This window comes from Fundulus heteroclitus, chromosome 18 (assembly GCF_011125445.2).
Source record: "Fundulus heteroclitus isolate FHET01 chromosome 18, MU-UCD_Fhet_4.1, whole genome shotgun sequence".
Classification (NCBI taxonomy): domain Eukaryota; kingdom Metazoa; phylum Chordata; class Actinopteri; order Cyprinodontiformes; family Fundulidae; genus Fundulus; species Fundulus heteroclitus.
In genome coordinates, this window is record NC_046378.1 from 2,349,035 (window position 1) to 2,362,493 (window position 13,459).

Below are 13,459 nucleotides of genomic sequence, written 5' to 3' on the forward strand. Positions count from 1 at the left end.
GTTCTGTAGCAGCGCAGCTTTCCCGTTTCCTGGTCAGTCTCTCCACTCTGCTCCTGCCAGTCAGCTCCTGCCAGCCAGCTCCTGCATCCTACATCTCCGTCCGGTAACTGACTCTGGTCATCATCCACTGCTTGCAATAAACTCTCTTAAACCAGCTCTGTGTGTGCGTGCTCTGTCCGGATTCATCCAAGACAGAATCATGACACAGTTATTAGAAATCATAGAAAATTATAATACGGAGAATAAAAAAGGAATTAATTTTTGTTGCTGACCTGGAGAAGGCATTTGACAAAATTAGCTTAGATTTTATATGTAAATGTTTAGCTTTTTTCAATTTTGGCAACTGAAGATTACACTGGATCAAGACGCTATATGACAAAACTAATTGTAGAATTATAAATAATAGACACATCTCGGGGACAATACCTTTACTAAGAGGTCTAAACAAGGGTGCCCATTGTCTCCATACTTATTCATTATTGCAATGGAAATATTGATGATTAAAGTCAGATTGACTAAAAATATTGAAGGGCTCATTGATGATAATATTGAAAGTAAAATAACAATGTATGCGGATGATAAAAGTTTCTTCATTAGCCCCAATCCTCATTGTTTACAGAACCATATAAATCTTTTGGATATCTTTTCAGAGCAACGTGGGTTTAATCTTAACTATGATAAATGTAAAATATTAGGGACTGGAAGTTTAAAGAAAACATCCTTTCGAATGAAATGTAAAGTGCCTGTTATGTGGAGAGATGGACCAGTTAACATACTTGGTGTTGTGATCCCGGAGAATCTGGAAGACTTAAATTCAGTAAATTATGATAATCGACTAAGAAAGCTTGATAAAATTCTGCAATTATGGAAAGGGAAATATTTAACCTTGTATGGTAAAATCTCTATTGTTAATTCTTTAATTATTCCTCAATTTATTTATTTATTTATTTATGTCCTTACCAGCTCCATCACAATTTTTTTTATGTTTTATGAGCAGAAAACCTTCGATTTTATCCGGGATGGCAAGCCAGAAAACATAAAAAAGGTTTTTGTACAATGACTATAATTATGGGGGTTTGAAACTCCTCAACCTTGAAGCTATGCGTTTGTCTTTAAAAGCATCAACTGTTCCAAAGATGTACCTAAACAAGGAGTGGTACACAAGTGTCCCATTGGACAAAAACATCTATTGTATCATAAGAAATTGTATCCTTTTTTACAAGTGATGTCCTCCTATTTTCCTTATGTAGAGAGTCTGTTGGGAAACATTTCAGGGTTCATAAAGGAAACAACCCATTCATGGTGGTGTTTTCAATTTGATGTACCAGAAAAAAGAGAGGACATTTTGCAGCAGATAATATGGATGAATTCCAATATACTAATAGACGGAAAGGCTTTCTTTTGGGAAAACATGTTTGCAAGAGGAATTATCTTTGTTAATGACATTATCAATGGCAATGGTAAAATTATGGAGTATGAGGAATTTAGAACTGTGTATGGTGATGCTTGTTTAAACTTTTCCTTTAATAAACTCACTGGAATAATTGGAATAAAATGGAAATAAATTATTAACAATGGAACAACTAAACTATATGTTTGTAAACCTCCAATAAGAAACTCAAATTGGCAAAAGGGAATTAAAATAAATAGAATAAATAATTTTTATTTAATTAAAAAATCTCTGAAGGTTGATCCCATATAACATATGGAAAATGGGAGGATTATTTTGACTGCACGCTGCCGTGGGGTAAAAATATTTAAACTAAACTATAAAACTATTGTTGATGTTCAAAATAGTTATTTTCAAATTAAAATCATATATAATTTCTTACCCACTGGGAAAATGTTAAAACCACGAGATATGACAGAGTCAGATGATTGCCGTTTCTGTTGTCAGGAATCTGAATCCACCCTGCAGTTGTTTTGGTATTGTCATATTGTGTCTCTGTTTTGGGTGGAAGTTGAACAAATATGTAGAAAGGTTTATTTTCTGAGCCAAAAATAGATTCTCACTTAGTATTACTTTGTTTAAAACATTTATTCAGCATTTTTTAACTCTAGAAAGTTATATGGATGAAACCGATAATGAAGCCAGAAAACCTAAAAATAGATGGGAAGTTCTCAAATGTGTATTATGAAATTTAATTTTTTGTATGAATAAATTCATTCAATGTGGGTGAATGAATGTGAATGAGTGTGAGTGGGGGTGAGGGGAGGCAGTGTGGGTGGGAGGTTTTTGGGTTGGTACATCAACTGTGTAAATGTATCCTGTGTGTCATGATTTGTCTTCATGAACCCGGACAGAGCACACACACACAGAGCTGGTCTTGAGAGTTTATTGCAAAGAGGGAGTAGTGGAAGGTGAAAACCAGAGTCAGTTACCGGGCTGGAGTTGATGAGTTGCAGGAGCAGGCTGACTGGAAGGAAACCAGAGAACTGAGGCACTTAGGTAACAGAAGTTTCAACAGCAAGGCAGTAGACAGGCGTGGAGTGAGTGGAGGTTGCAGGTAAGACTGCAGATGACCCGGCAACCAGGAACAGACTGAGGTGACTATTTAAAGAGGGGTGAGCAGGTGGAGCCAGTCACAGGTGATTACAGCCTGACAGGTGATCCTGATAAGGCTGCGCTGGGAAGGAGGAGGCAGGAACTGCTAAAAATGCAGCCACCAGGCTGCATCATGACACTGTGCTGTTATTTATGTAGATTTAATAAAAAATAAAAATAAAAATAGGTGGATAGGTGTCGAAATGTTTCCTGAAACACCTGAGCAAAAGTCCGGTTGGGTCCGATTTAAGTCTATTTACTGTTAGGATGACCCAGATAACCGAGGATTTGCACAAGGATTTTAGTCTTTATTGTATTAAGAAGCCAGTGAGGATTTTGGTGTTTTGTTAAAACAAATTTTAAATTGTTTGTTCAGACCAACCTTTACAATAAGAGGACGGGTTACAACATCGATGCGGCCTCTGTCTGGAATGCTCACTATCTCGTTGTCACAAGAAGCGTGAGATGGAACGGCCTCAGCAGTCACAGTGACATTCACAACCCCTAAAAAACATCAACAAAGATTCTGTGCTCTTCTGCAAAAAACAAATCCGTTTGTGGCCGAGTTGGATCTTACTGGTTTTGTATAGATTAAACACGGGTTCTGAAGGGGAACGGAGATCGATTATCCCAGTTTATCAGCCTTAAGGAATAACTAACATTTAAAGTTGTAAGAATAAAGGTTGCTTCCTCACCTAAGGCTGTGGGAGTCATGGTCCAGCTGAGGGTCTTTCGCTCGTTGGTACACAGACAAGATGTGTACTGGTCCCCAGAGAGGGGTGAAAGGCTGTAATCTGAGGAGTCGGCTGCAGTCACTTTAACCTGTTAGAAAAGAACAGACTCAACATTTTTGAATTTAGATTAATCTGTCATTTTGTGCACTTGCCCTGTGTCGATAAGTACTTGTCAGGTGGCTTTTTTTCTTTCCTACACTTTTAAATGCCACTAATTCTATGTTTCTCTATGTCTATGCTGGTTTCATTTTAAAATCAGAGTTAAGTGTTCAAATTAATTAGCATTTTTCCAAGGTCTCACTTTTTGTTGGTTATGGTTGTGTTTTTTCAACTTCCCCAGAGTACTAACACACAGTGAGCAGCATTCTTTACTGCATAGTTTACATGCTACATTTTTTTTTAAATTTCATTTCTATTTAAAACTTCTTGCTAGCTTCCGCTTATAACTCTATTATACATCAGCCCTGCATTTCTAAGGTCCATAACCCATTGCACATTACTTGTATCACATGTTGACATATCTGACAGGGTATGTAGTGTGATCTCCAGAAACTGTAGGCTGTCATGGATTGTTTGGACCGTTCCTGATTGCACATTTTGCAGAGAGATAATATGTAAATCCCCACTCAGACTGCCTCATTCGCGTTCGGTGTGCACACACCATAATCAGAAAGGGCATTTCACAGTGAATATTGCTATTCAGAGTTGTGTAGTAACTAGTTACATTTACTCAGTTATATTAACTTTAACCTTTTGAAGAAAATGTACTTTTAGGACTACTTTTACTGCATTGTACTTTTTATTTTATTTTAAATGAATAATATTAATTAAAAAGTACCACTACTATTACTTGAATAACATTGTTTGCTACTCTACCCACCATGACTAACTTCATTGGACAATGAACAGATTTGTTTTAACCAAAAATACAGCGGAAAGACACACACTTACGGCTTATGTTAAAGTGAGACTTCCTGTTTGTACAAAAGCTTTGTTGTTTTAATGTTGTTTTCTATCTGCTGAGATCACATAGCCATTTGGAGGTCAGGTGAACATACAGTAAGCAGTAGATATTGTCATTGGATGTACTTTACACTGTTCTAACATATTGTACATTATTGTAAATTGTGTTTCATTTTAGTCTCTGTAGTACCAGAATCTGCACATATATTAATATATGTCTGTCTGATTACATCATTTTTAAATATTATATCAGATGTTACTCCGTACTTAAGTAGTCTTCTTACCAAAAACAGTTTTGCTCTTGAGTAATTTCTTGAATGACAACTTGTTATTGTCATGGTGCAGCCTTGCCTGCTGCACCATGGACATTTCTGGGCACTCTCAGCCTCCCATCCAGCTCCAGATCCCATGCTCCACTAATCACCTACACCTGTCAGCCACTAATCAAGCCAGGACTCTTTCCACCTGTCATCATTATTTAAACCTTCCTCAGTTAGCTCTTCCCTGTTGGACCGTACTGTTACCTCTGTGTTCCTCTGCTCATCGCTGCTTACCTGGTCCTGTTCTTGTCCAGCCTGAGTTTACCGTCTGCCTGCTGTTATCCTGGTCCTGCTCTAACTCCAGCCCTGCAAGTATTCATCCAGTCGTGCTGCTTATCCTGCTGTGGTTCTGGTTTCCTATCCCCTTTCTGCTGTGCTGCTGGTCTTGCCTCCATGCTCCGGTTCCATCTTGTTTGCCAGCTCTAGCCATTAACTGCCTCCTGCTCCAGCCTGGATTGGACTCTGGTCATCATCATCCACCATTCATCCTCTTCAATAAACTCACTTAAAATTTAACTCTGAGTGTAGTGTTCGGGTTCAGGTTACAAAACATGACATTTATTTGAGTAAAAACGTGTTCAAGTAGTGCTATTCTTACTTTAACACAATTTTTGGCTACTTGACCCATCTCTGTATGCAGTTTTAAAATACTTTTACAAATAGACTTCCCTTTAGGCTAATGGTGTCATGGTGCAGCCTTGCCTGCTGCACCATGGACATTTCATGGCACTCTCCACCTTCCATACAGCTCCTGATTCCATGCTCAGTAATCATCTACACCTGTCAGTCACTAATCAGCCAGTACTCAGCACACCTGTCAGCCTCCCTATTTAAGCTCCCTGCATTCAGTCCTCCCCTGTCGGTTCGTTCTGTTGGTTCCTGCTCACAACTGCTCACCTCACCTGTTTTTGTCCAGCCCGAGTTCCTTTCATCTCCGCCCGCCTGCTGTGGTTCTGGTCCTGCTCTCTCTCCGGTCCTGCAAGTATTCACCAGTCGTGCTGTTAATCCTGTTGGGGTTCTGGTTCCAGTCTCCACTCTGCCATGCTGCTGGTCTAACCAGGTTCCAAGCCTCCGTTCTGTCATACTGCTGGTCAAGTCTGTTCCAAGCCTCCTGTCTGCTGTGCTTCTGGTTCTGCTGCCTCCGTGCTCTGGTTCCTACCTGCTTGCCAGTGCCTGCCTTCACCATCCTCCTGCTTCAGCTCTGTACAGACTCTTGGTTCCATCCTCCACAATCCACTATTTCAATAAACTGTTAAATTTACTCTGTTGTGGTGTGTTCGGGTTCAATAGCAAATCATGACAGAACGAACCGACCAAAGGAACCCGACACACACACACCGCTTCCATGCAGAAACCAGCCAGATGGATCCAGACCATCACACCGTAAGCAGAATACTGGAAACTTTACGCTCCGAACTAAGAGGTGGACTGGCCAAGGTGGCTGCTGTGAGCCCACTGTCACGCCAAATCAAGGCAACTGTCTTGCTGCGAGACGACTGGGAGCAGCGCGTCTCTGACTTGGCGCGGAGGCTTCCTGGACACTCCGCTGTGGCTGGCCTCTTGAAGGACGTGGATTGGGACTATTGTGCAGGAGTCTCTCAACCTGGTCCACTGCACAGTAATCCATCTACTTCGGCTGTCGCCGAGAGCGTTCCTGTCACCACTGTCTCCACCACAGCTGTTTCCTCTGCTGCTAACGCCGCCTATGCTGCTTCAGCGAGCCAGAGCCGAAGCCGTCTCGTTCTCCGTCGCCTCTGTCACCACCTCCACGACACTCAGCTGGCTCCTCGGGTGAAGCCTTTAACTGCTGCTCCCAGCGCGGCTGCCCGTGTCTCCTCCAGAAGCCGAATCCGCCGGCACAAGACCTCCTTCCATGTCCAGCCAGACACTGCCGCAGCTGCCGCACCAACTGGAGCTGACGTCACCTCCCTTCCCCTGGTGAGTCAGCCGGATACAGTTGCTGCCGCTACTCGGGAGAGTCCAGCTAGAGCACCCCGGATCCATGAGACCCAGCTATGGGATTTCTTTTACGCGGATAGGGAGGACCTTTTTCTTGCTCAGTCAGCAGCCAAAGACCCAGTTCATGCTCAGCCCACAGCCAAGGACCCAGTTCATGCTCAGCCCGCAGCCAAGGACCCAGTTCCCAGTCCGGCATCCGACATGGGTGCCGAGCACGCCAGCCCGGCGTCCGACGTGGGTCTGGCCTCTTCCTGCAACGTGGTGACCCAGGAGGGTCCACCGCCTGCTGTTGACGCGGTGACCCAGGAGGGTCTGCTGCCTACCGTCGATGCGGGGACCCAGGCGGGTTCACCGTCCACCGTAAACGCGGGGACCCAGGAGGGTCCACTGCCTGCCAGAGACGCAGAGACCCAGGAGGGTCCACCGCCATCCGCCGTTGAAGCTGGGACCCAGGGGGGTCCGCTGCCCCTTGTAGGCTATAGCCCGGAGGCTGTTGAAGCCTGTAGCCAGGCGTTTCCTGTAGCCTGTAGCCAGGCGTTTCCTGAGGCCTGTAGCCCGGCGCCGCCTGTATCCTGTAGCCCGGCGCCGCCTGTATCCTGTAGCCCGGCGCCGCCTGTATCCTGTAGCCCGGCACCGCCTGTATCCTGTAGCCCGGCGCCTCCCAAACTGTGTAGCCCAGGTTCTCCCGAACTCTGTAGTCCTGTGACTTCTGTAGCCGGAAGCCAGGATTATCCTGAACTCTGTAGCCTGTGGTCTTCTGAACCTTGTAGTCAGGTGTTTTCTAAACCCTGCAGCCTGAGGCCTTCTCCAGTCTCCTATAGCCCGGCGTCACCTGTCTCCTGTAGCCCCGCGCTGCCTGTCTCCTGTAGGCCGGTGTTTTATGAAAACCGTAGCCAGGCGTCTCCCAAACCGTGCAGCCAGGCGTTTCCCGAACCGTGCAGCCCGGGGTCTCCCGAGTCCTGTAGTCCTTTGATCTCTGTAACCAGTAGGCCGGTGACCTCAGTAACCTATAGTCCTGTGTCGTCTGAAGCCTGTAGCCCGTGGTTGTCTGAAGCCTGTAGCCCGTGGTTGTCTGAAGCCTGTAGCCCGTCGCCGCACCGGATCTTGCCTCTTCGTCGGGGTCGCCCTCCGCGACGCCCGAATCTGACTGTGCCTCGTCGGGGTCGCCCTCCACGACGCCCGAATCTGACTGTGCCTCGTCGGGGTCGCCCTCTGCGACGCCCGAATTTGACTCTGCCTCGTCGGGATCGTCCACCGCGACGCCCGTTTTTGACTTTGCTGTCCCGCCGTCGGGGCCGTCCTCCTCGAGGTTTCGATCTGGCGCTATTGCTCTGCCGCCTGCCACGTCCTGGCCGTCCTCCACGACCACTCTATGTGGCCTAGCTGCTGCCGGTCTCCTAGCAGCCGTAGCTGCCTGTTCCCATAAGGCCCCAGTGCTCTCTAGTTACATTTGTTCTAGTTCTGCCTTAGTTCTTGAGTTGTTTAGCACCCCTTAGTTTTTATTTAGCACGCCTTTATTTTTGAGTTATTTTTTACTCCTTAGTTTTTGAGTTACGTGGCATCCCTTAGTTTCAGAGTTATTCAGCGGTTCTTAGTTTTCCTAGCATTCTTTAGTTTTTGAGTTCTTAGTGTTCGTTTATGTTGGGTGTTACCATAGTGCTTGCTAGTGCTCCTATGTTATGTTATGTTAGATTATCTTTGTTTCCCTGGCGTGTTTGGACGCCCTCTATTCCCTGGTGTTTTGGATTTTCTGTTTCTTGGTATTTGATAAATCTGCTTCCCTGGTGTCATAGAGATTCCTGTTTCCTTACGTGCTGGCATTTTTCTTACGCTCCAGCGTTTTCCCCTGGCGTTGTTGCACGCCTGTTTTCCCCCTGGCGTTTTCCTTTGCCCTCTAGTTGCCCCCGCCGTTTTCTTAGGTTTTTTACTGCCAGTGTAGTTTAAACGCTTTCTTGTTTGCCTACGTTTTCTTCTTTATTTTGGTTTGCCCTGGTTGGGAAGTTTTGGTTTAGACTCTAGCCCTCCATCCAGTACCTCCCTCCGCCCACCCTGGGTGGGTCGTTTTTTTTTTTTTTTATTGGATTCTTTTTGGGCCGTCTGGAAGCCGGCCTTAAGGGGGGGGGGGGGTGATGTCATGGTGCAGTCTTGCCTGCTGCACCATGGACATTTCATGTCACTCTCCACCTTCCATACAGCTCCTGATTCCATGCTCAGTAATCATCTACACCTGTCAGTCACTAATCAGCCAGTACTCAGCACACCTGTCAGCCTCCCTATTTAAGCTCCCTGCATTCAGTCCTCCCCTGTCGGTTCGTTCTGTTGGTTTCTGCTCACAACTGCTCACCTCACCTGTTTTTGTCCAGCCCGAGTTCCTTTCATCTCCGCCCGCCTGCTGTGGTTCTGGTCCTGCTCTCTCTCCGGTCCTGCAAGTATTCACCAGTCGTGCTGTTAATCCTGTTGGGGTTCTGGTTCCAGTCTCCACTCTGCCATGCTGCTGGTCTAACCAGGTTCCAAGCCTCCATTCTGTCATACTGCTGGTCAAGTCTGTTCCAAGCCTCCATTCTGTCATGCTGCTGGTCAAGCCTGGTTCCAAGTCTCCTGTCTGCTGTGCTTCTGGTTCTGCTGCCTCCGTGCTCTGGTTCCTACCTGCTTGCCAGTGCCTGCCTTCACCATCCTCCTGCTTCAGCTCTGTACAGACTCTTGGTTCCATCCTCCACAATCCACTATTTCAATAAACTGTTAAATTTACTCTGTTGTGGTGTGTTCGGGTTCAATTGCAATCATGACAAATGGAGAGTTTTTGTTTTTCTGGCCACAGCCAATTGCTTACATTTTCTGGTACATTGCTTGTCCTAAACAAAGTCATACTAAACACAGGATAATGAACGGGTACTATAGAGAACTTTAATTACAGCTAAACTTTATAGTGTTAGCATGATTACAAAAAATATGCTAAGATGCTAAGTTTTGGTAGATTTCATGTAGAATCAACTCTTACCATAATGCATTTGGTCAGGTAGTTGAAGACAGTTGCCTTCAGCTCAAAGTTTTCCCCTCGGATGATGGAGTATGGCAGCGTGAGCTCCAGGAAGAAGGGCTGGAAGACAGTGAGTTTCTGACGAGGAGCCAAACCAAAACCCTGAGGGGATAAACAGAAAGTCTCCGTCTCCCAGGTAGTGATGGTGTCTGGGACAGTGAGGGACACCTCCTTGGTTCCAGAAGATCTGGATCAACAGTTACACAAATGTATTGTGTTAAATTGTGGATAAAACATAGTTAGGAACCCTAACCCAATAAACAATGCGCAAGTGTTTTACGGTAGCTACAGTCACCTACTCTATGAGTTTGTGACACACAGATTAATTCTCAGGCCCTAATGTAAGACCTGCTGCATAGATAAATATCTTTAATTGTCCTTATATATATTTTTGTACACATGGACAAGTTAATTCAATCTGGAGAGACTCAGACGGAGAAAGAGAAAACGATTAACAAATTTATTTGACAAAATGAATAACAGTTCTTTGGCGCTCGGGCCCCAGCTGAAGATTTGAGCAGTGAATTCCAACGAATTCAGATGAGCCCATCAACGCTGAATAGGGATGCTCCCCCGGGGCCCGTCACTGGTGGTGGATGTTGGAAAAGATGACGTCTTGGAATGCTGGTGGAGAAGGGGAGGAGGTGGGTCGAGCATGGCTGGAAAGCGTCAGGCGGCGTGGGTGTGGAGCCTTTTAAATGGAAGCTTGATTGAAGATTGGAGAAAGCGGGTCGAGGTCCGGAAATGAAGATGACGCTGTAACAGGTAGGCGGAAGTCTTCCAGCTTGAATTTGCGCCTAGGCTTCATTTCAATCTGGAGAGACTCAGACGGAGAAAGAGAAAACGATTAACACATTTATTTGACAAAATGAATAACAATTCTTTGGCGCTCGGGCCCCAGCTGAAGATTTGAGCAGTGAATTCCGACAAATTCAAATGAGCCCATCAACGCTGAATAGGGATGCTCCCCCCAAAACTTCTGGGCCGATGCCGGGGCCGAGGCCAGGACTTCGCAACGAGAGGTGAAAAGCAGGCGGGAGAAATCGAGGTGACGGATGGCAGTGAAAACTGTATGGGATGACGCAGAGCCAGGCTAATAGATGAAGGTCGTCTGGGGGTTACTGACATGGTGCGGAGTCGGGCTGGAAGATGAAGGCCAGCTGAAGGGTTATTGATGTGATACGGAGCCGGGCTGGAAGATGTAGGCCAGCTGAGGGATTACTAATGTGATGCGGAGTTGGGCTGGTAGATGAAGGCCAGCTGAGGGGTTACTGACGAGGCGCAAAGCCAGGCTGGTAGATGAAGGCCAGCTGAGGGGTTATTGACGTGATGTTGAGTTGGGCTGGAAGATGTAGGCCAGCTGAGGGATTACTAATGTGATGCGGAGTTGGGCTGGTAGATGAAGGCCATCTGAGGGATTATTGACGTGATGCGGAGTTGGGCTGGAAGATGTAGGCCAGCTGAGGGATTACTAATGTGATGCGGAGTTGGGCTGGTAGATGAAGGCCAGCTGAGGGGTTACTGACGAGGCGCGAAGCCGGGGTGGTAGATGAAGGCCAGCTGCGGGGTTATTGATGTGACGCGGAGCTGGGCTGGTAGATGAAAGTTGGATGTGGAGTCGTTGGGATGATGTGGAGCCATGCCGGGAAATTAAGCTAACTGGGGTTATGAGAATACTTAGAGTTAGGTAGAAGAATAGCTACAAATCTCATTAAGTAAAGAGAAAGAAAGAGAAGCCGATGTATACGAGCTAGCAGGGACTTGTGCAAAAGCTTATAGGTAAGCTGATAGACATAGAATTTAGCAAGGCCGCCCCAAAAGAAAGATGAACTGAGTGAAATCGGTGGATGAAGGCCAGTGGTAGTAATAGACTAGAAGTCAGGAAGAAAGACACCAGAAAACAGGGAGCTGAAGATCGAAGCGAAGCTGGGAATAAACTCACCGGATAAATTGTTAGCTGGCAAGGACAAGAGGTGGGAACACTTGAAATGAAACCTGAAAGTAGCAGCACGGGAGGATGTGCAGGGCCTTATGGGTTCAGGACTTGAGCTCTTAAATGGAGTAAACCATCCACCACCAGTGAGTTGCGAAGTGCTTACCTGAGCACTGAGAGACCGTTGAGCTTCGAGAACGGCTGAGAGATCTGGACGAATGTAGGATGCGAAAGCCGAAGACGACCGTCAGCCTAGTTGCTGGAGAGTTGAAGTGGGAATACCCTGCGCGGCTGCAGATGTAGCTGCTCCTATTCTAAAGGAGTGGCCTGAGAATCGGCTAGGAGGGAGGTTGGATGCGGCTAGAAGTAGCCTCAGGTGTTTAAGGAACCAGGCAGAGGACATGGGGAACCCTTCGGGGGTTAAGAACAGGGTTTCGGGGGAAAAACTCAATTTGTGTCTTAAGAGAGCGTAGTTGAACATGGCTAGAAAAGGGCAGAATGGACCATCGGTACGAGCTATGACGATGGTACAAGCACCTTTAGATTTACAATGCTTGAGGGATAGGCTGTAAAAATTAACTTGGAAACTGAGGTCAGAAACCGCTAGGTCTCTAGAAGGGATGAAGGTGTTATTTGGGGACGTGAACTCGCCTAGACGAAGGAGCCCATAAAAAGCTAGAAGAAACAAACTCAAGAGGAGGCTCTTGAGATAAGGAGAGTAGGAACTGAGCCAAAGGATATTGAGTAACTTAGTTAGAATGGGAAGGGTGATAGGTTTTCTACTATCTGGGGGGAAAGACGGACATTAGAAATACCCTTTAACAGAAGCTTTATAACATTGTCGCGAAAAAGGCTAACAGAAGAGGAAGACTGGGAAAGTTGGAAAAAAAAATTTATACCTGCGACAAGACTGCGGATATAAGGGGGCTTCAAATTAAGATGAACGAAGCAATGAGTGATGAAAGCGACGACTGAGCTAGCTTGAACGGGATAAAGTGGGGTCTTGTGAAAAGAGCAGAAGTTTGCATACTTATACCAGGCGAAGGTGTAAGATTTGAACGTAGAATGAGCGAGGCCATTTTTTATGTAAAAGTAAGCCAACTGGAGCAAGGGTAAAAGAGAAGGGGAGATTAATTCAGGATGAGGTTTTCGAAGGAGGGAACAGGCGTCGGGAGGAGGTCGGCTGAAGGGCAGAGGCGACGAAAGGTCTAAAATTGAAGACGAGACAGAGCATCGGCAACGGCGTTAGAATGACCTGGAATGTGACGCACAGAGAGGATGAAATTGTTGATCACGGATTGCCATGTAATATGACGAAGAAAAGGCATAATAGACTTGGAAGAGGAGTGGCCTTTACTAATAGCTTCGACAACCGTGGCATTATCGCAAAATGCTACAATGTGCTTGCGTTTTCACTGGCTACCCCAAAGGCAGCATGCTGTAGCAATGGGGACTATTTCATAGAAAGCCAAAGACTGTGACTGAGGAACCGAAAGAGGCCATTTCTCAGCGAACCAGCTGCCCTGAAAAAAGCCCCCGTAACCTGCGGAAGGAGCAGCATCAGTGTAAAACTGGACGGAATCAGGCGAGAGGATAACATCATCATAGAAAAAAGAAATGCCGTTCCAGGAGTTAAGCAGGGAGGACCAAAAAGCGAGATCAGAGTGGCAGCCATCATCTAAAACGATTCGATCGAATAGAGAGGGAACTGAATTAGCGAGGTCGAGCAACCTGGAGATGAAAGAGCGACCTTGAGGGATTATGCGTATGGCGAAGTTAAGATTCCCGAGCAGCGAGAGAAACTGACGCTTGGTAAGAGCCGAGGATGAAAGGTGATCTTGGGAGATCTTGCGAATGCAAGCTAATTTATCTGCTGGCAGCGAAGCTACCATTTTTTCCGAATCCAGAGTGATGCCGAGAAATTCTAATTTTTTACACGGACCAACAGTTTTTTCCTTGGAGAGAGGA

At 45.9% G+C, this 13,459-nt stretch overlaps 1 protein-coding gene across 1 annotated transcript in view; it reads right to left on the minus strand.

The window, feature by feature from the left end:
* LOC105924161 (alpha-2-macroglobulin-like) overlaps positions 1-13,459 on the minus strand; it is a 72,089-nt gene that overhangs the window by 25,901 nt on the left and 32,729 nt on the right. Inside the window, exons 19-21 of the mRNA XM_036150110.1 lie at positions 9,520-9,745; positions 3,241-3,367; positions 2,928-3,049 (exon numbers count right to left, since the gene is read on the minus strand). Coding sequence (XP_036006003.1) covers positions 2,928-3,049; positions 3,241-3,367; positions 9,520-9,745 — 475 coding nt within the window. The remainder of the gene's footprint in view (positions 1-2,927; positions 3,050-3,240; positions 3,368-9,519; positions 9,746-13,459) is intronic.